Below are 21,994 nucleotides of genomic sequence, written 5' to 3'. Positions count from 1 at the left end.
CTGGCCCAGCCCGCACTGATGTGCAGGAGGCGCCCGTCCATCTGTGCGCTGTGGCCTGCAGGAAGGGAGCTTTTTCAGACCAGACCTGTTCGCCTCCCCCCACTCCACTCCCCAGCAACCCTTTGCCCCTTAATTGCCATTTTGAAAAGCCTTTTTGTCTTCACGGCCTGGGAACTCAACCTTCGTGGGAAGCTTTGCCTGGGGAGGGGCATGAGCTGGGAGAACACCCGCTGTGAGTGGGTTTACCTAGAGCACTTCTCCCAACGCCCCCTCCCCCCGGAGTACCATGTGTGGGTGGGGCTTTCAGTAACTCAGATCCTAGGGAGAGATGATGGGGCGTGGGGGGCAGGCCTTGGTCTGGGACAGAGTAATATGTTACTAGAATCATCTGCAAACTTCCGAGGCCCCGGACTGCATAGACCCTGGTGTCTGTGCTGCCTAATCCCTGGTGGGAATTTTTTTTTTTTTTGAGTTGCTTCTAATTCTTTATTTTGAATCTTTGCACATAAATTTGTTTTAAAGAGGCCATCTATCATCTATCTCTTCTCCGGTACATGCTTGATGAATATATATTTTAAAGTTTGAATATTGTATGTATTCCCTTGTTGTTTTTTATTGATTAAGGTATTATATATGTGTCCTTATCTCCCCATTGCCCCCCCACCCCACCTTCCCTCCTCATGCCCTCCCCCTCCTCACCCCACCCCCACCCCGGTGTCTGTGTCCATTGGTTAGGCTTACAAGTCCTTTGGCTGATCTCTCCCCCTTACCCCCACTCTCCCCTCCCCTCTCTCTGAGGTTTGACGGTCTGATGGATGCTTCTATGTCTCTGGATGTTTTTGTTCATCAGTTTATATTCATTGTGTTCCACAAATGAGTGAGATCATGTGGTATTTATCTTTCTCTGACTGGTTTATTTTGCTTAGCATAATGCCCTCCAGTTCCATCCATGCTGTTACAATGGTAATAATTCCTTATTTTTTTACAGCAGCGTAGTATTCCATTGTGGATTAAAAGCCACAATTTTTTTAATCCATTCATCTGCTGATAGGCATTTAGGCTGTTTCCAGATCTTAGCTATTGGTAATTGTGCTGCTGTGAACATAGGGGTGCATATATTCTTTCTGATTGGTGTTTCTGGTTTCTTGGGATATATTCCTAGAAGTGGGATTACATGGTCAAATGGGAGTTTCATTTTTAATTTTTTGAGGAAATTCCATACTGTTCTCCACAGTGGCTGCACCAGTCTGCATTCCCACCAGCAGTGCACGAGGGTTCCTTTTTCTCCGCATCCTCACCAGCACTTGTTTGTTGATTTGTTGATGATAGCCATTCTGACAGGTAGTGAGATAGTACCATTGTCATTTTGATTTGCATCTCTCGGATAATCAGTGACTTTGAGCATGTTGTCACGTGTCTCCTGGCCTTCTGTATGGAAGTGTCTATTTAGGTCCCTTGCCCATTTTTTGATTGTTTAGTTTATCTTCCTTTTGTTAAGTTGTATGAGTTCCCTGTCAATGTTGGAGATTAAGCCCTTATCAGTGAAAACATTGGCCAAGATCTTCTCCCTGTCGGGCTGAAGTTTTGCTCCAGGCCTGGGGGCGGGGAGCAGGGCAGGGAGGGTGTCTGAGAACAGGCCCACCTGACCGCTCCTGGAGCTCTACCTCTGTCTGGCCAGGTAATCCCCTCCCTGGACCGCCTCATCCTCAACATCAGGAAGCTGGTTCCACCAGCAGGGCCCAGACTTCTCAGAGTCTCCGTTCCTCTCGTAAACGGGGGAGCTGACCGAAGGGGGCATAATGGGGACACTGAGTCACAAAGCGTGGCTGTCCCCAGTGCACGCGTCCAGCCACCGTCCTCACCGTGCTGGCCACAGGCGCATGCCTGTTATTCGCTAGTTTTTTAATCAGCTTCCCTTTCTGAACCAAAACCCATTGCAAAAGGAAATTCGGTCACGGTGACAGCTGTCGCCTGCCACCCACCCCAGGTAACGGGAAAGGAATGCCGTCCTGGTGGATGAGGATTGGTGCTGTGCCGGCCGGAGGCTCCGCACGGAGCCCTCTCCGGCTTGAAAAGGGGCAATGAGCAGAGTCCAGGCAGGTGTCCAGGGAAGACTGACACCGGACGGTCACGGGGCCGTGGTGTGTGGGTGTGGGTGCCGACGGCCAGAATGGGAGGGATTTGAGTCTGTGGCTCCACACTGCTTGACACTGGGCCTCCCAGGTGGCGCCCCCACTCGGGGGAAAGGCCGGCCCACCTTTCGCAGAGCCCCTGACCCCAGTGTTCACTTCCCCCAGGTGTGTGTGGGCGGCAGACAGCTCAGGGCAAGCGCCCGCTCATGGCCTGGGAGGGTTGGGGCCGGCCCAGCGCCCCCTCCAGCCCCGCCTGACCCCTGCGTGTGTCTGCCCGCCAGCACGCCCAGCTACAACTACGCGCCCAACCCCGACAAGCACTGGATCATGCGCTACACGGGGCCCATGAAGCCCATCCACATGGAGTTCACCAACATGCTCCAGCGGAAGCGCCTGCAGACCCTCATGTCCGTGGACGACTCCATGGAGACGGTAGGCCGCCTCCCCCCCGCACCCCCTTCCCGTGACCCTCCCTGCCTTCGCCCTCCCCCAGGGTCAGCAGCCGAAGAGGAAGGGGAAGGAGACAGAACCAAGGCCCGGCCCCAGGCCGGGAGCGCCCTTCCGGCCCTCACTCTGCTATGCTTCGTTGAGGCACAGCTCACCTGATTAGAATGTGTAGTTCAGTGGCTTTCACATATTTGCACACGTGGATGGTCAGTACCGCCGTCCACGTTAGGACATTTTCATTGCCCCGGAAAGAAACCCCCAGCCCTCAGCCACCCCTGCTAACACCCCTCACCCTTCGTCCTGGCAGCCTGCAGTCCGCTCTGTGTCTGGGTTTGCCTCTTCCGGACACTTCCTATGAGTGGATTCACACGGGGTTTGGCTCTCTGTGACCGGCATGCTGTTTCGGTGTTCCTCCACATGGTGGCGCTATCGGAGCTTCCTTCCTTTTGACTGCTGACTAACATTCCGCCGTGTGGCGATAGGGCACACACTCCATTTGTCCACAGCTGCTTACATTTCATTAACGTCCAGTACGATTTAAAATTCAGTCCCTCAGTCACAGTAGCCATGTGTCAGGTGCCCGATAGTCACCTGTGGCCAGTGGACAGGACAGAAATGAACATTGTGGCATCACAGAAAGCGCTGCTGGACACACCATCACAGACTCCTGCCATGGCCACAGTCCAACTCCATCCATCCATTCATTCAGCAGCATTTGTCAGTAACAGAAGTCCCCGCTCTGATGGAGCTGGAGCTTACCTTCTCACGCAGGGTCACTAAATCCAAAAATAAGTAGAAGGGAGAGAACAGGGGTCAGCAAACCGCGGCTCGCGAGCCACATGTGGCTCTTTGGCCCCTTGAGTGTGGCTCTTCCACGAAATACCACGTGCGGGTGAAACTTCGTGGCCCCTGCGCAGGAGTCAGTGTTCGGCCTGGGCCAGTCTGTGTTGAAGAAGTGGCGTCAGAACACTCAAGGGGCCAAAGAGCCGCATGTGGCTCGCGAGCTGCGGTTTGCTGACCACTGAGATAGAAGGGGAGGAGCCTGTGAAGAAAAGTAAGGGGTCAGAAAGTGACCGAGGGCGGGGAGGCTGCAGCTGTGAGCGGCTCAGCCTGGGGCCTGCCGAAAGGTGACGGCTGGGCAAGGCTGGGGGCGGGGGGGGGGGGGGGGGGGCTGGGACCTATGACCTGGCCCTGAAAGTGGGGGGGCCTGAGACCTATGACCTGGCCCTGAAGGGGGGGGGGGCCTGAGACCTATGACCCCGCTCCGGGGACAGCGGGCGGGCCCTCACCTGCCCGCCTGTGTCCCAGATCTACAACATGCTGGTGGAGACGGGCGAGCTGGACAACACCTACCTCGTGTACACCGCCGACCACGGCTACCACATCGGCCAGTTCGGCCTGGTGAAGGGCAAGTCCATGCCGTACGAGTTTGACATCCGGGTCCCGTTCTACGTGCGAGGCCCCAACGTGGAGGCCGGCTCGCTGTGAGTGCCCCGCCCGCCCCACTGCTCCCGGTCCCGGGAGCCCTCCCCCGGGCAGCCGATTCCGCCGTGCGGCCCAGCCACACGCCGGCGGCTCCCGGCGGGCAGGGCGGCCTCGGTGCCGAGGGAAACAATGCCCATACCACTGGGGCGGGTGCTGACGCGCTGGGTGCACCTGGTGGGGAAGGAGGGCCAGAGCCACTGGCACCTGTGGGTGCCAGGGCAGCAGGGAGCCGGCCTGCGTGCCGCCCACGGGGGATGCCGCCTTGCTTTCTGTCTGGCCGGGAGCCCCTGGGGCTGGGGCTGCCGGGAGGAATCCTGCCATGGGGGGGGGGGGGGGAGGAAAGGATGGGGGTGTCGTACGATCGGCTGGACGGCTCAGGCCGCAGCACAGAGGTAAACTGGCCTCCCTGCCATCCTTTCTCGGGGACCCCGGGACCCTCAGCCACCTTCTCCGCGGGCTAGCCTCCAGGATGGCCCGTCCTGCCAGCCGAAAGCGCCGTGTCTGGGCAGGGAGAGGTGGGAGGCCAGGAATCTCAGCACGACACCACTTCGAGTGGCTCTCTGAGAAGCAGATAAATTGCCATTAAGTTACTTACTGGGTCCTCCTTCCATCGGAGCCCGGAGCCTGGACAGGACCACGGCACTGACCGCGCTGGCTGCGGGATTCCTCCTGAGGGGGACGGGCCTCGCCCTGCAGGGGCCGAGACGTCCCGTCACTGTGGGCCCCTGGGGATGGTTTCCAGAGGCAAGCCAGCCGCGTCCTTCTTCCTCTGCCCCCCTCATCACATCACTCCCTCCCCATCTGTCATCATAGCCGTAATACCAATAGCTGTGTCTGTGTAGCCTCATTCCTCAGGCCCAGGGCTAAGCACTCACACCACGTGTTCCTTGAAGCCTAACGGCAACCCTGGGAGGAAGATGCTGTTCTGGTCCCTTTTATGCCTCAGGAAACCGAGGCCCCGAGGTTCCATTGCCCGGGCTCACATGGCGGGGAAGGAGCTGGGAACTGAACCAGGAGCCTCTGCTCCTGGCTGCCCCCCCGCCCCCCCCGCATACACCCTCAGAGACCGGAGCCCCCCTGTGAATAGGAGGCACGTGGCCTGCTAAGGCTCGGTGGGCACTGGCGTTACGGGTTTGTTGGCCTCAGAGTCTGTGACCTGGTTCACGGGACCCAAAACCACAATCCCATATGGACAAAACAGAGGGGACTAATGTCAGGTTTGGGGCTGAAGACACACAGTGTGTCTGCCAGCCTGGACTCCTTTGGTTGCAAGCAGCAATGACCATCAGACTGGATAAGACTCAGTAAGATCAAAGGAATGCAGTAACTAAAGCAGCCAGGAAGTCCACGCCAGCTCTGGCTTCAGGCACGGCTGGATCCAGCAGTCCCACCACCACCACAGGAAGCTCTCCTTTCCCACCTGTCGGCCCTAATTTATGTGAATCAGCTTCCTTCTCGGGCGTGTCTGTGCGGGGGCAGAGTCACCGTGACTTGCAGCCATCTGGCTGGCGATACCCAGCAGTGGTTTGAACAGGAGCCCGGGGATGACTGTCACTGGCCTGTCGTGGGTCCCACTTCCTCGGTCACGGGTTGTGCAAGTGCAGGCGGAGGGCGTGAGCTCGCACACCTTCCCCCCAGACTGCTCCCCAGGGCTTTGCCGGGGCGGCTCCGGGGCAGCCTGCTCCTGCAGGAGGAGGTGAGGGAGACGTGGCCAGCAAGAGTCACGTAGCGCGTAACGTACGCATGGAGTGACAGCAGCCACCCTTGCCGCATTCTGCTGCCGTGGCCACAGGTGTGAACACGAGGGGTGGGGGCCACGGGGCCACGTGAGCCTGTCACAGGGTCTTCCGGAGCCAAAGGGAGGGAGGGAAGAGCCGTGCTGGCACCTGGAGAAGGAACATTCTGGCAAGAGCAAAGGCCCTGAGGCCAGTGTGCCGGGCTGTCAGGACAGCACAGGGGCGGTGTTGACTCAGGTTCAGAGAAGGGTCCAGGGGAAAGCCTCGGGTTTGGGGTAGTTTTTTTGTTTGTTTGTTTGCTTTTTTAATATATTTTATTGATATTTTTACAGAGAGGAAGGTAGAGAGAGAGTTAGAAACATCGATGAGAGAGAAGCATCGATCAGCTGCCTCCTGCACACCTCCCAGTAGGGATGTGCCTGCAACTAAGGTACATGCCCTTGACCAGAATCGAACCTGGGACCCTTGAATCCGCAGGCCGATGCTCTATCCACTGAGCAAACTGGTTTCGGCTGGGGTGGCTCTTAAGGGGCGGGGGGGCGGGGGGGTGCCTTTTATCCGGATGTTGGGAACAGAGAGGGCATTCCTGGCTGAAGAAGCAGCGGGTGTGGCCTGTGAACCCAGCCTGGTGTGTGTGTCGGGCACAGAGGTGAGGGGGGGCGGGCTCCGGTGAATCAGGCCACAGAGGGGAGCACTGAGGGCTGAGGTTCAGGAACGGCACGGCCCCAGCTTCCCACCTGCAGGGCGCAGTCCCTGGCCCCCTCCGCCCCTCCAGCCCCCCTCTCTGAGCGAGGGAGGCAGCCACCCTGCTCAGGCGGCCACGTCTGGTCTCCCTGCCTCCCCAGGAACCCCCACATTGTCCTCAACATCGACCTGGCCCCCACCATCCTGGACATCGCGGGGCTGGACATCCCCTCGGACATGGACGGGAAGTCCATCCTGAAGCTGCTGGACACGGAGAGGCCCGTGAACCGGTGAGGAGGGGAGGGCCGCCGGTCTCCCTGGAACCCCTCCCTGCACAAACATGAGGCCAAACCATGTGGGTCTGGTGGGGGGGCTTCTCCAGAGTCAGGAGCTAGGGTTCCAGGGTCCCCCACCCGGCCACTTCCCCGCTGGGAGAGAGGGATGTCCCCCAAGGTTCCGGCTTCCCATCCGGGATGTGGGCCGTGGCAGACCCTGCCTGTGTGTTCGACACGCGCGCAGCACCCCTGTGGCCACGCGTGTGCCGGTGCTTTGCATGGGGTTTCGTCGTTCTGCTCTCTGTAGCCGTGAGGGGGCTTCGTGCAGATGCCCCTTGGCCCATTGGACACCGAGAGGCCACGTGCCTTGCCGGAGGTCTCCGGGCAGGTCTGGCTCCCACTCCAGCTCTCAGACCCCCGATCTGAGGCTGCACTCCCAGTCACCATGCTCCATGCCTTTAATGCTGGTAACGCCGGCGGCGGGACGGGCATGTCCCCAGGTGTCCGGGGCGGAAAGGGAACCGGGATGGGGAGCAAAACGTGGGCACCTGGGCGGGTGGGCTGAGCCTGACGGGGACAGGAAAGCAGGGCACGTAGCCGCTGCTGTGGCAACAGCGACACCTGGTGGCCAAAACGGCACCGACCACTGGGCTCATGGCCCCAGGGAGCGGACGATTGCAACCTGGATGAGCAGTCCGTCCACATTGGCCGCCCCGCAGGGGGCGCCTCGCCCGCCGCCAACCTGAGGCCTTCCCAGCGGGATGGGTGTGGCCTGGGCAGGTGTGAGGAGCCCTGGGGGTCAGTGCAGGCTGGAAGCTGCCTCAGCCTGAGCCCATCTGGGAAACGGAAAGGAGAGTGACCGGCTTGAAGTGCAGTTAAATTACCCCAATCCAACCGCGGGGGTCACAGGAGGGAATCCCCCAGAACGCAGTGCAAGCCACCCTGACAGGCAGCCTCGCTGAGAGGGGGTCACTGGACTTCCCGGGAGGCACAGAGACGGGCGCACGTGACTGGGTGTAGCTTCCGCCTGGGAGGGTGGGCATCAAAGCCTCTCCCACTCCCGAGCACCCCGTCTTCCCTGGGACCCTGGGGTCTGTGCCGGATGGGAACCAAGGCCAGCTCTGGGCACCGTGCCTGCTTCTGGGAGAAGGGGCGGGGGGGTCTGTGAGCCCCACATGATGAGAAGATGGAGGTGTGCTTTCCCCCAGGTTTCACTTGAAAAAGAAGATGCGGGTCTGGCGAGACTCCTTCCTGGTGGAGAGAGGGTGAGTGCTGGGTCCTGAGGCGCCACCCAGTGGCTGTGACCAAGGAGCCGCCTCCCTGGCAGGCCCTGCCGCCGCGGAGGGAAAGGCTGCTGGCGGGGGGCGGGGGACCGCTGGTGTCCCCATACCTTCCCCCGGTGCCGGGCGCTCACGCCCACAGCCTCGGACACCAGAGTGCACCGCTGTCCTGCCGTGGGCACGGGGTTTGTGTTTGGAGGCCACACGTCTGGTGCTGCCTGCACAGTGGCCGTTTATTGCCAAGGCGGGCCGTTTGGGAGGTTCCCTGTAAAAATCCCCATTTCTTAAGTCTCCGGACGGCCAGGAGACGTGGCCAGGCTGGACCTGCCCGCTCGCGGTGGCACCGCCCTCGTAAGCAGGCCTCGCTGATGCCAGCCCTGCGCCCCGCCCTCTGCCCCACAGCAAGCTGCTCCACAAGAGGGACAGCGACAAGGCGGACGCCCAGGAGAACTTCCTGCCCAAGTACCAGCGCGTGCAGGACCTGTGCCAGCGGGCCGAGTACCAGACCGCGTGCGAGCAGCTGGGACAGGTGAGGCGGGGCTGGAGACTGGTGCCCCTGACCCTGCCTTCCCTCCAACGGCTGCCCCTCTGAACGGTGACCAGGCCTGCTCCCCGGGCTTTGTTCTAGGCACCCTGGCAACAACCTTGAATGCCATCCACAGAAAGCAGTGCCCTCCTGCAGCTGGCATTCTGGGGAGAGTGCGGCCTTGGGTTTATGCCAAGAGCCCACACGTGGTTCTGAGCTTCGAGCAACAGCCAGGGAGCCTTTGTCCCCTGGGATTGTTGTCAAATCCTGTGCCCCAGGTTAAAGGTCAGGCGAGCCCAGGGCAGGGGAGGGGCATGTCCCTGCACATGGAGAACAGCTCATTAGAGCACAGGGCTTCACTGCACAGGGAAGAGCACCAGAGGTGGGTGTGGGGCCCAGACCAGCTGGGGGGCCCTGTCCGTGGCCCCGGGGCCTCCAGGGTCCCTGTCCACCCGTCCACCTGCTGGGAGTGCAGTGCTGGTCCTGCTGGGCCAGCCACCCCCTCGGTGTGGTTGCCTCATCACGCACAGGCTGTGCCTTCTAGGAACGCCCTTCCTGGTGGGCTCACACCCAGCCACAGTCCTGCAGTGCCCCCCCTGGTGCCATGTCTGTGCTTCTGCAGTCAACACGTGTCTGTCTGTCCTGAGTAACTAGCTCCAGGGACACAGCCCTTGTGGGCCCATGTCGCTGCCAGGGCAGGGGGGGAGTGGTCACCGTCTCGGAGCCTGAGGCCTCGCTGTGCTTGCAGAAGTGGCAGTGCGTGGAGGACACCACGGGGACGCTGAAGCTGCACAAGTGTAAGGGCCCGGCGCGGCCCGGCGGCAGAGCCCTGTCCAACCTGGTGCCCAAGTACTACGGGCAGGGCCAGGGCGAGGCCTGCGCCTGCGACAGGGGCGGGGATGACCAGCTCGGCCTGGCCGGGCACCGCAAGAAGCTCTTCAAGAAGAGTGAGTGTGGGCGGTCCGGGCCGAGGGGAGGGGGAGCGTAGCCCCATTCGTTTGTTGAAGTAATTCCACGGGCACTCACAAGGGCCCCCAGGATCCTCCGGGCCCAGTGCGGACGGGCAGGAATAGAAGGGGAGAGCCGGGTGCTGTGAGGATGGGATGTGGAGGAGGGAGGGGCGGCAGGTGCCAGCCAGGGCCCATCACATCACAGCTCAGGTTCTGAGACAGAGGAGCCACGATCAGATTTGTGTGTTCAGGGATATCAGTGGGCTGGGAGGGGCGGGAGCAGCGGGGACCTGTCTGAGCCTGGCCACAGGGAGGAGGGGAGAGCTTTGGAAGGAACTTGGAAGCCCATCAGGGCAGGCTGGTGGGCCCGGTCCTCGTTGCTCAGGGAACCCGTGTTTGTAACTTCGCCGACCCCCTCAGCCTTATTTGTGGCCCCTCAGTCACTACTTGAGATGCTTTCACGGATTCTTGCGGGCAGAAACTCTGAGTCTCCGGGTGCACGTTCCCAGGGAGGCTGAAGGAAGAGGTGCTGTCCACCTCGGCTCCATACTCTTCACAGGACCTCTTAACGTCTGTTTGGCACCATGCTCTCCACGCCTGTGTGTGGTCCCTGTGCGCTCGCTGGTTAACAGCCCCCGAGGTGCCGGCGTGTCCTTGAGTGCAGGGAGGTGTGACACGCCTCATGGAGAAAGTGCGTGGGGCAGACAAGCTCGTGCCGGCATGAGTTGTAGCACATTCTATATAATAAAAGGCAAATGGACCAAACAGTGGGACGACACATACTGACCACCAGGGGGCAAATGCTCAACACAGGAGCTGCCCCCTGGTGGTCAGTGCCCTCTCGCTCAGCCACAAGCCGGGCTGATGGCTGGTGAGCGCAGCAGTGGTGGGAGCCTCTGCTGGCTGTGGCTTGTTGGATATTCCCCGAGGACTCCCGGACTGCTAAAGGGCACGGGCCGGGCTGAGGGGACCCCCTCCCCCCAGTGCACAAATGTTGTCCACCAGGCCTCTAGTATTATGTTAATAAGGTGTCATTTGCCCTGCTGGTTTTTCTCAGTGGTTAGGGTGTCAGCCCTTGGACCAAAGGTTCACAGGTTCAATTCCCGGTCAAGAGCATGTACCTCAGTTGCATTCGATCCCTAACCCCGGGTCAGGGTGCAAGTGGAAGGCAACCAATGGCTGGCTGCCCGTCTCTCCCCTCCACCTCTCCCTTCCATCTATAAAAAATCAGTGGGAAAATACCCTCAGGAGAGGACTGAAATAATGTATGTGACCAGAGGTTCACAGGAAGCCAGCCCGGTGCCCCTGGAAGCAGTGGTTTACTATTTGCTAGTTCAGTGTTCTCGGTGGCTTTACAGAACATGGTTACTGCAAAGGACAATGGACTGCTTTTGGAGTGGGGAAAGGCCCTCAGCCTACCCGAGGAAGCTGCCTAAGCCTCTCACCTTCCCCAGCAGGGGCTGGAGGACAGGCAGTTAGAAAGCCAGCAGACACCCTCTGGACGAGGCTGGAAGACTCGGCTGTCACCCAAGCTGGCCAGGGCCCCACTCTGAGCTCAGCTGCCAGGGGAAGAGTGGCCTCTGCCTGTTTTTGACGTGCCCAGTGCTCCATGCCTGTCTGTCACATGTCATCCTCCAGGGAGCCTTCCTGGTAAGGCAGGTTCTGTTGCAAAAACACCGCTCCAGGCCCGTGGTGGCACATTGGCTCAGGATTCACCCGAGCCATTAGATTCCAGAGCCTCGGAGCTCCAACTCCAGGACACATCCAAGGGAGGGCATCGCCGGGGCCCTGGAAACAAAGGCGGGAGGGTGACGTGGAGGGCAAGGGGCATGGCTTCAGTCCAGGGAAAGATTGACACGGGCCGGCCCACCTCTGGGAAGGTCCAGGGAGTAAATATTTGAGGCTTTGCAGGCTAAACGGTCTCGGTCTCAAACACCCAATTGTGTCACTGTCCTGGGATCCGGTGATTGGCTGATTTACAGCGTCAGGCAGAAGGCCAGATAGTTTGAGGACCCCTGGGCTTATGGCTGGAGATGGAGGGTGGGAAGATACAAGGCAGCTGGCTCAGGGAAAGCAAGACAGAGAGGCAGAGAGAACCCAAGGTCTAGTGCATGGCTTAGGCAGAGGACCTGTTCCCTAGGGAGATCCGCTCAGTACTGTGTGCACAAGGGGCCAGCTGTGGCTTCAGGGAGACTGAACTCAGGAGAAGCCAAGGAGAAAACTGCCCTGGCCCAGCAACGGCCCAGGCGTTACTGAGGCGGCGATGCCGCTCCTGGACTTGGGCCCTGGATCCTTTGATTCAAGGAGTTTGAAAAATGAAAGGTGCCAACATGTGTCCCAAGATGGGGGCCAGTAAGGCCAGATCCTGAAGCCTTGGGGCCACTTGGGAGCAGGGATCCCCTCCTCCCTTCCGCCAGCCTCCACCCAGTCCTCGAACTTTGGGCGCCACCTGGTGGTCATGTGGAAACCTGAGCTGTGACTGGCTCCAGGCCCTTCTCTAAAAAAACAACCGCCATCTAGGGCAGCAGGGTTCTGGACTCCAGGATGTGCCGTTTTGAAACAGAAAATGGTTGGAGCCGGCAAGCACATAGGGTCTCTTCAGAAGCTGGAATCTGCACTCCTGCGTGTCCACCACCCTTTTCCTCTGAGTGTAGCAACTTGAAGCTACAGAGCTGAGCTCCAACTTGAGCCTGAACGCTGGCTCAGAGCTTAGAAAAGGCACCTTTCAGTCCCAGCTCACGGCCCACCCGGTACAGGCAGCATCTAGCTCTCAGCTGGGACTTGGAGAAGCCACGTGACACCCCCACCCCACCCCCACCCCCCCAGCCGCTCCCTTTTCTGTCCAGGAGAATGTGCTGCCTGCCTTTTGCTTTTCCAATTCAAATTAGTGGGTTTTGTTTTTTGTGTTTCATTGCGCTATAACTGACAGCTGTTCAACATAATGATTTTATATTTGTATATATTACAAAATGTTCAAGTAGGTCCATTCACAAATAGATAACAGTGTTAACCTCAGCCACCATACAGCACATCCCTAAGACTTTATAACTGCAAGTTTACTTTTTGACCAGCCTTCATCCTCCAACCTCTGACAAACACCAGTCTGTTCTCTGTTACCTATGAGCTTGAGTTTTTGGTTTTGTGGTGGCTTTAGAGCTCAGTTGTAAGATCATTTGGTATGTCTTTATCTGACTGACTTCACTGAGTATAGTGCCCTCGCGTTGTTGTAAGTGGCAAGGTTTACTTTGATGCTGCAATGAACATGGCGGCGCATATACCTCTTCAAATTAGCGTTCTCATTTTCTTTGGATAAGTACCGAGACATTGAGTTGCTGGGCTAACTGGTAGTTCTATTTAATTCTTTGAGGAACCTCCATACTGTTTTCCATAGTGGCTGTACCAGTTTACATACACACCAATCATGCACAAGGGCTCTCTTTTCTCCACATCCTCACCAACACTTACTATTTAATAAGTCATCCTAACAGGAACGAGGTGCTGTTTCATTGTGGCTTTGATTTGCATTCCCCTGATGGGCAGTGATGCTGAGCATTTTCATGTGTCTATTTGGCCATCTGTATGTCTTCTTCAGGAAAATGTCTATTGGGCCCTCTGCCTGTTTCTAAATCAGATTGTCCTTTAGAGTTGTATATGTATGTGTGTTTGTGTGTATTAGATACATTTTTTAATTGACTTCAGAGAGGAAGGGAAAGGAGAGAGAAATTGATCAGCTGCCTCCTGCATACCCCTCTGATGCCCAGAGTACAAGGCCAGCTACGCCCGTAACCGCTCCATCCGCTCAGTGGCCATCGAGGTGGACGGCCAAGTGCACCATATAAGCCTGGATGAGGCATCCCTGTCCCGCAATCTCACCAAGCGGCACTGGCCAGAGGCCCCCGAGGACCAGGAAGACAAGGACGGCGGGGACTTCAGCGGCACTGGAGGCCTCCCGGACCCTTCAGCTCCCAACCCCATTAAAGTCACACACCGGTGAGCATCCAGGCAGAGGCTGGGGTAAAAGGGGACAGGCTGGGCCCTCCTCGCCCCGTCGGGGCCACACATCACGTGATCCCCTCTCGCAGGTGCTACATCCTCGAGAATGACACGGTCCAGTGTGACCTGGACCTGTACAAGTCCCTGCAGGCCTGGAAAGACCACAAGCTGCACATCGACCACGAGGTGACAGGAGTCTGGGAGGGGGGCGGTGTGAAGCCAGGCCCAGGGGGGAGAGAGGTCCCCACAGAACACGGGAAAATTACTCCGTTTCTTTGCTGGGAATCTGGTTCCTTCAGGTAGAGCCAGGGACCCCCCTCGGCACCCACAAATGTGGGCAATGGCCAGAGGCCACCCCTTTCTCACCCAGTCCCACCCCCACCCCCACCCCCACCCCGAGTTTCACGGCCTCCTCTCCCTCAGATTGAAACCCTGCAGAACAAAATTAAGAACCTGAGGGAAGTCCGAGGTCACCTGAAGAAAAAGCGGCCAGAAGAATGTGACTGTCACAAGATCAGGTGAGGAGGCATCAGAGGGACCCCTAGCAGGAAGGCCCCTAGCAGTCATGTAGGACCACTCCTTTCCTTACTTTTACCTCCTCAAGGCCCAGGGGGAGACACAGAGGCCGCTCTTCCTGCCTGCTCCCTCAGGGTAAAAACAAGTCAGTCATTCACATCAGCACTGACACATACCCCGCACCCCTCCCGCCCGTAGCCCAGATTCACACTCTGCCGACAGGCAGGCTGCTGCTGCGGGAAGCTGGCTCCCAGGAGGAAAGGGGCTCTTCGGGAACAGCCCTGTGGGAGGTCACATTACCAGCCCAGGGCACCACTGGCCTAAGGGTCTGCACTCAGGAGCAGCACTGTCCAAGGTCACTCCTGTGATGATGGAAATGGCTGTATCTGCTGGCCATCATGGGGGCCACCAACCAAGTGTACACACTTGAATGTGACCATGTAACTTACAAACTGAATTTATGGTTTTGTCTAAACTGAAATAGCTACATGTGGCTACAGTACCAGGCAGCCCAACTGTAGCATCTCTGCTCCAGTCCCAGGAAGAGATTGTAAAACAAGGATCCCCCTAGGGCTGGCCCTGACCAAGCCTGAGGTGGGGGAGCCACAGGGGACAACCACCAGGTGATGCGGAGGCTGAAGCTACACAAACCAGGCGCAGCTTCCGGCCTAAGCTGACGTACACCTACCGCAGCCTTCCAGCTCACACTTGCAGGAAGGAGCCAGGCAGGCAGGCGAGACAGTAACACATACACACACACACACACACACACACACACACACACACACACACACACACACCCGTCACTGCATCAGAAAGAGGGACGGTCCCGGGGACCACAGTGAACCCACCCAGGAGAACTGTTCCGTATGCAGTTTCTGAAACCTGGGGTTTGGGTTCTGTTCCAGTTACCACACCCAGCACAAAGGCCGTCTCAAGCACAAAGGCTCCAGTCTGCATCCTTTCAGGTAAGGCTCAGCTGACAATTTAAAGGATGTCTGTGTGCCTTCTCAGGCAACCCTCTACAAACGGCTTAAGGCCGGGGAGAGAGACACTGAGGCTGCCCTTCCTTAAGCTAAAACAAGAACAAGTAGTCCTGGCCTTTCCCTGGGAAGCTCAGGCAGTCCTTACAGAGGTCTCCAGGCACCATCACCCCCCCATGGCAGAAGTGGGTACTGCACCCCACCATGCAGGGTGGGATAAGGCCCAAGAAACTGGTGTGAGCCCGAGTCCAGCTGCCTCCTAGCTCTCCCCACCTCTGTGCTGCCATGGGACTTGGGGGTCCCTAGGGCTGTGCTCACAGTTCTCTGGCAAGAGCAACAGAGGGTCAGGGTCAACGGTCCCTACGAGGCTCCAAGGTGGGGAGGCCAAGAGAGGTGTGGCCATTTGCCTACAGGAAAGGGCTGCAGGAGAAAGACAAGGTGTGGCTGTTGCGGGAGCAGAAGCGCAAGAAGAAGCTTCGCAAGCTGCTCAAACGGCTGCAGAACAACGACACGTGCAGCATGCCGGGCCTCACCTGCTTCACCCACGACAACCAGCACTGGCAGACCGCGCCGCTCTGGACACGTGAGCAAGCCCGGGGCCCGCAGGAGGCAGCTTGGGCAGGAGGGGCTTCTCCAGGACCTCGCCTTGCCCCTTGCCAGACCCTACAAGGTCTTTTGGGAACAGATTCTCTGACATCAGGGGTCAACGAGTGCTCCCCACAGGCCCCGGCCCCGGGGACCGTCCTGGACAGGAATTCCTGTGGGCAGAATGGGTTTCTTCCTGCAGGCACACTCAGGGCACGCTCTCTCTTCCCTTGGCAGTGGGGCCCTTCTGTGCCTGCACCAGCGCCAACAACAACACATACTGGTGCATGAGGACCATCAACGAGACCCACAACTTCCTCTTCTGTGAATTTGCAACCGGCTTCCTCGAGTACTTTGATCTCAACACAGACCCCTACCAGGTACAGACAACCCTCACTGGAGGAGATGCATGGGGCTCAGAGGTGCTGGCGTCAGGCCCCCATGTGGAAACGATAAATGACCCGAGTCCCTCAGACAGGAGTGAGTTGTGAGGCCTCTGAGAACTTGGGGCTCCACTTTCCTGCGTCTGCAATCTAGACCTTGTTATAGCCTCTTCCCCGTGAGTTTCACGCAGGCTGTGTGGGAGCTTGTGGAGGCTCCTGGGCTGAGGGGTCCTCAGGGCCAGGCTAGACTCTGTTGGGTGCCTGCAGAGACAGCCGCCAACACTCATGCAGCACTCCCTACGTGCCAGGTGCTTCCATGTAGCAAACCATCTGAACACAACATGACTTTAAGTGGCCCAGAACACACAAGGCAAAAAGGAGCCACAAAGCCTGGTGAGTGGAACCAGCATGTCTTACCTCAACTGACGGTCACCACTGAGCTCAGCGCTCCAGCGCTCAGCAGTGTGGCCTTGGCACCAGCTGGTTACCTGTTTCAAGGGGAGGCTGAAGTCATATTTAACATGAATAAATGACTTTTAGATGCCGGCCACTCTATAGTCTGCCGGCCTTTCTCCTTTAGGTAGGGCATTCCTGTATCTACAGAAGGGCATGGCAGAGCATACGGGTTACTCAGGCATTGGTAGCTCCCAGATGAGGCAGGGCCCCAGGGACGGTGATGGAAGGCTGCTTAGAGGCAGTTTCCTAACCAGTGGCTCCAGGAGCTCAGTGTGAAGCACAGAGGCGGTTTATTCACGTGAGTTTTTATCCTCGTGAAGAGAGAGCCTTCGTGGGGCTTGAGGCAAAAAGTATTCCTAACTGTTCCAAACTCTGGCTCCTGCAGAAGCAAAGGTTACCATCCTGTAGCACCTGCTGCTCCTGGCCTGCCTGAAGCCAGTGCCCTGGGGGGGAGTGTGTAAGGGGGGGAGACTGCGCTCACCTGGCTGATAACCCACCTTCCGTCCAACCAGCTGATGAATGCAGTGAATACACTGGACAGGGATGTCCTCAATCAGCTACACGTACAGCTCATGGAGTTGAGGAGTTGCAAAGGTTACAAGCAGTGTAACCCCCGGACGCGCAACATGGACCTGGGTGAGTAGGTGCCCGTGGTGGGGCCTGTAAGGCGGCAGGGTTACCACAGAAGGAGTTTAGGTTCACTCTGGCCCGAAAAGTGAACCTAGAATCACCGGGAGTTGATGAATTCTCACCATGGCTAAAAGTCACCAAGTGCTGCTGTTATTGATCCTATGACAACCCTCAGGTGCAGCTGGCTGTCCTCACTTAGTGGAGAAGTGGAGTGACTGGGTTGGCTGACTGCAAAGCCCTCACACTTGGTCACACTACTACACCCTCTAGGAGACTTGCCAAGAGCCACACACAGAGCTCCCGCCACCTGCCTTTCTCAATGGCCTTGGCTTTCTGTAGCCTACGTGTCCGTGCCCCTCTCTGCCTCCCCTACCATGACCAAGGTCAGTGTTGAAGGGATGCATCAGGAAAGCTCACCTCCTAGTCAGCCTGCTCTGCCTGCCTAGGGAACACTGTCAACATCATAAGTTTGTGACAAACCACCTTCGTTGTTTAAAAAAAAAAAGTTACAAAGTTCGTCATTGCTTGTTCCATATTTACTCTAAATTCACTGTTCCTATTTTGTTCATGTCTCCTTTAGGACTTAAAGATGGAGGAAGCTATGAGCAATACAGGTATTCAGTTTTGTTTCTAAAGCCTCAGAACGGTCCCATGTGGAGGCCCGTCCTTTAGTCTAACCTCTGTGACTGCCCTTTCTCGGTCTGCCATGGGCCTGGGTCGCCCACCAGTCAGGTGTCACCTAAGCGACCATCTTTGTATTGTTCTTTGAGAGTAACTCTTTCTTTCTTGGTGATGGTTAACACTCATTCTCCTTTTGACACTTGAAAACTTAGGCAGTTTCAGCGTCGAAAGTGGCCAGAAATGAAGAGACCTTCTTCCAAATCACTGTGAGTTGAGAAATGGGTTTACAAATAGAGACCTGGTTCTGGCTTGCTTCGTTTTGCCAAGGCTATTCTGTGTGCATGCCAATTCTTACATATTACTCTCATTTGTTCCTATGATGAGAGGGGAAGCAGTAATGTTCGTCTTTCCTGTAAAATAACACCCTTGAGTACACTTCATGTTTTAGGTTAATAGCTTGTCTATATACACTGTTGTTCACTACAAATAATCTGTGCCTGGTAAACTCAAGGCATTCCTTAGAAAATGAGCAGCACTTAAGTATTGTAACTGCCAGGCACCTTGAAGGCTGTGGCTGCAGAAGTGTTACCTGGTCCTTACATAACATCAGTGGGGCAGTGTCATTAAATGGTTTCCAAAATGTCCATGCTGCACACTCCAGTGCTGCCAGAGGCCGGCGGGGGGCTAAGAGACTGTGGCAGCCTGGAAAAGTCACCTCTAGTCCAAAGAGAAAGGTACAAATGCGATGTAATTTAAAACCCTCTGATTCATCAGGTCAATCCAGAAACCCAAATGTGTGTGAGAATTTTTTTTTTTGCATTGGCGACTAATTTGACACCAAACAAAACGCCTTGATGAGCTGCCATTTGCAACCTCTGGCCTATTCATGTCTTTCCTTATGTCTGGAGAAACCTATGCAGCTTTAATAGGGACAACTAAGCATGTCTCTGGTGCTCTCAGAATTAAAGCACATAAATGCCAGCAGCTGAAAATCTAGATTTGAGGTGGTGACAAGCCTGGTCTGAGGGACCTAGACATAGTCCTTCTCAGCAGCCACATCCTTGAAGCAAAACTGAGGCAGCTATAGGACTGAGTTAATGCCTAGCAGCGTGACAATCAAATACTGAGGTGAGTCTGCTTTGTTCCACAGGGGACAGCTGTGGGAAGGCTGGGAAGGTTAAGCAGCATGGTATGGACCTCCCAAACAGAGGCATCACCTGACCATCCAGAGAGCAAAGCCCTGTGTGATTCCAGGCAGACCTATGCCATCAGCCAGGAGACCTGGGAGACACAGAACTTGCTTTCAGTCAACATGGCAGATTGTGGAAGAGAACTACCAGGAGTAGTGATACTTCGGGAAGCCCATCTTTGCCCTTGCTTTTGCTTTGGACTGTACCTCACCAGCGGCACAAAATGCATTTTCATATCAAAGTCACCACTAACCCTCTCCAAGGCTTAAAGGAAAAAAGAACAAAAAGAGGAGGTGTTTTGTTTTTTTTAATTTCCCTGAAGGATGAAAGTCACTGGAATGTTTTTGTTTTTTTTAAGTCGTAGGGAAAGAACAACCCTGTTTTAAATCCTCTCATCTTTTGGTTTGTCACGAAGAACGAGCCTAAGAGGCAGGACAGTGGCAGTGTGCAGATGCCGGGAGCAGTGCCCAGTGGATAGTGAGTCCACAGCACAAGAAGTGACGTTACCTAGCACTGGAGCCCTGGCTGCCTCTGAAGAAACGGGCTTCACTGTAAATATGTGACTATTTACATGTAACCGGCGTGGGACTTTTAGGGGAATCTGACCAAGAAGAAACCCAGTTTTGAAGCGTGGTGGTGTCAATAAACGCTGTGGCCAGTGTGAGAGAAAAGCCCTGCAGTGTGGACATTTCTGTTCCCGCCCAGGTACCATGGCCCCTATTCCCGTGTTCTCTCTCCCAGAACTGATGTTTTCTAAAGTGCTGGAAAGAAATGGAAGTTGACATACATCCCACATTTTAATGAAGTTGTATTTGTAAAGAAAGGTTTGTAGTCTAAGTAGTGTCACACAATGTTCAGAACTCCAGCCAATGACCAGCAGTCAGTATGAGGTAACCTTTGACATTCTGTAAAAGGCCATTCTTGGGGGTGTTATGTTTTGTTTTTTCCTTAAAATCATTCAATACACCACCAGTCAACAACTTTTTCAAAGGAGACACCTTTGATTTGGGTGGTTTTTTAAGGGACAACAGAGGTTACAAATTAATGACTAAAATTTACCATATTTCAAGGAACTCACAGGTAAGTCTCACATTACACCAGCTTTAGGATTTCACTTTTAAGGTAAATGTGTTAAATCAAATGCAAAGCAACTGCTAATCCTTCTGTCCCAGGGAATCTAATCTGGTGAAAAGAGCAGCTAGAATGGGAGAACAGGAGGAACCTCAGCCATCAAGTGGTCCAACCCATTTCTCATTCAATAGATGATCCCTTGTCACTCACCTTTTTAAAGAACAGTTCCATGCTTTTCAAGAACAGTTCCATGCTTTTCAAGATTTATTTTTGGAACGAGTTTGAAGAGTATAATCTCCAGTTTTGCTGTTCTATTGCTGCACACAATAAGAAGCATTTGGGGGGGGGGGGGGGGATTATTTTAACCTCACAGAAACAGCTACTATTATTTGAAATAAGAGTCCTTAACATTCTTTTTCACTCTTAATCCAATAAGGATTTTTCTTTAAGTAAATAAAGCAAGCTCTTTGGCTTCAATTTTAAATAGAAACCTTTATTTACAATGACACCCAAAATGATCAGCAAAACAGTCATACCTTAACCACACATCTCATAAGTTATCTCATGTGGTCTGGATTCTTTGCAGGTTCAAGGATGATTTAGATTTTTTTTTTTTTTAAAAAAAAAACATTTAATGTAAACTTGATTGAATTCATTCTCAACACTGTAAGTCGATTCCTGAGAATTTAAATATTGCTCTCAGAATGACATTTCCATCTTCAAAATCCCATACATTGGAAGAGAGGAAGAGAAAGAAGGAAAAAAGAACACCCTGCTCATTAAACAATTTGCCTTGGGCTCAACAGCAGCTCCTGCTCCTCTGCATCTCCCGCTGGGAACAAACTCATGGCTTCTGCAAATAAAAAGGGAACTGGACAGGCATATGGGTAACGCAATGTATTCTGTTACCTTCTAGCTGCATCTATCTCTGGATCAAAGAACTTTTAGGACAGCAAACCGATGTCCTACATTACCTCCCCCTAAACCTCCAACTCACCTCAAAGTGAATAGGATTAAGCAGTCCCTGTTGATTGATATTTACACCTTTCCATCAAGATGCACAACTTAGAAAAGTGACATCATAATATGAACATTAACAATTTCTATTTGTTTTTTTAAAGGAAGAAACAGGTACTTCCTTTATATCATTTTGATCTTTAAAAATATATATATTATATATCTTTGGATTCAGCAAAAAAGGAATACTGGAAATATCTCACTTTCTAAAAGCTGATGAAAAGATTACTTAAACTGTTCACCAACAGATACCAAGGTCTAAAAAAGTAGGAAGAGGAGAGGTAGGCAGCAGGAGTACAAAGAATTATCCAAAAAAGATTAAAAACAAATTATCTCAAAGACTGCATCTATTAAAAGAAAATCAGAATCTTAAGTTTGCACCAATAAAATGAACAAGTAGAAAATATAAAAACTTATAACCTTTGTTTTTTTCATATAAAAGGGGAGTGCTGCCTTCCAGTTAGCCTGGAGCCAGGACTAAGGAAAAGAATCACAAAATTTTTTGTTCTTAATTTTTAAAAGTCAAGAAAGGTAAGAGCACCATTCTGTTTCTTCCATGTACACACAACTTAAACAAGAAAGATTCAGACATACCTCACACAACTGTGTCTAAAAAGACAGACACCCAAGTTAGGTCTCCGGACAGAAGGATGTGTTATCTGAAAAGTACAGGCCACTATGATGGAAGGTGATGGATTTACAATCTTAGATTTATTTTTAACTTGGCAGGAGTGAATGGGGTGTCAGACTCAAATCCATTCTAGTGGTGTTTCTGGAAATATAGGTTTCACTTATTCATAAAGAAATTAAAAGATCTTACCTTAGAGGCACCTAGAAAGATTAGCTCAATGTGAATGAAATAAAAATTAACTGGCTCCCAATTATTGCCAGGATGTGACACCAAAGCTAACAGAGATATCTGAAATTAATATTTTCCAAAAACCCAATTTCATTCAATTATTTTAACTTAAAAGTAAGCCAGATACAGAAAATTAAATCTGATTTTTTTTTTTTTTTTTTTTTAACCTATTCCC

General features: G+C 54.5%; 1 protein-coding gene across 3 annotated transcripts in view; it reads left to right on the top strand.

Annotated features, from left to right (window-relative positions):
- The window catches only part of SULF2 (sulfatase 2), an 86,063-nt gene extending 65,509 nt beyond the window's left edge, over nt 1-20,554 (top strand). For 2 of the 3 annotated variants that reach the window (XM_045574314.1, XM_036419671.2), the window contains exons 6-21: nt 2,414-2,564; nt 3,888-4,063; nt 6,646-6,774; nt 7,968-8,024; nt 8,442-8,568; nt 9,314-9,512; nt 13,277-13,505; nt 13,598-13,694; nt 13,932-14,026; nt 14,933-14,992; nt 15,421-15,590; nt 15,830-15,972; nt 16,944-17,067; nt 17,642-17,675; nt 17,895-17,948; nt 18,833-20,554. In XM_045574314.1, the coding sequence (XP_045430270.1) occupies nt 2,414-2,564; nt 3,888-4,063; nt 6,646-6,774; nt 7,968-8,024; nt 8,442-8,568; nt 9,314-9,512; nt 13,277-13,505; nt 13,598-13,694; nt 13,932-14,026; nt 14,933-14,992; nt 15,421-15,590; nt 15,830-15,972; nt 16,944-17,067; nt 17,642-17,675; nt 17,895-17,948; nt 18,833-18,863 (1,876 nt within the window). In that variant the 3' untranslated portion in view covers nt 18,864-20,554. The remainder of the gene's footprint in view (nt 1-2,413; nt 2,565-3,887; nt 4,064-6,645; nt 6,775-7,967; nt 8,025-8,441; nt 8,569-9,313; nt 9,513-13,276; nt 13,506-13,597; nt 13,695-13,931; nt 14,027-14,932; nt 14,993-15,420; nt 15,591-15,829; nt 15,973-16,943; nt 17,068-17,641; nt 17,676-17,894; nt 17,949-18,832) is intronic. The other variant, XM_036419672.2, reaches the window with a different exon arrangement.
- The last annotated feature ends 1,440 nt before the right edge of the window (nt 20,555-21,994 follow it).

This window comes from Pipistrellus kuhlii, unplaced genomic scaffold, assembly GCF_014108245.1.
Source record: "Pipistrellus kuhlii isolate mPipKuh1 unplaced genomic scaffold, mPipKuh1.p scaffold_m20_p_6, whole genome shotgun sequence".
Classification (NCBI taxonomy): domain Eukaryota; kingdom Metazoa; phylum Chordata; class Mammalia; order Chiroptera; family Vespertilionidae; genus Pipistrellus; species Pipistrellus kuhlii.
Note: the sequence above shows the minus strand (reverse complement) of the source record. Positions and strands in the feature narration are given on the sequence as shown.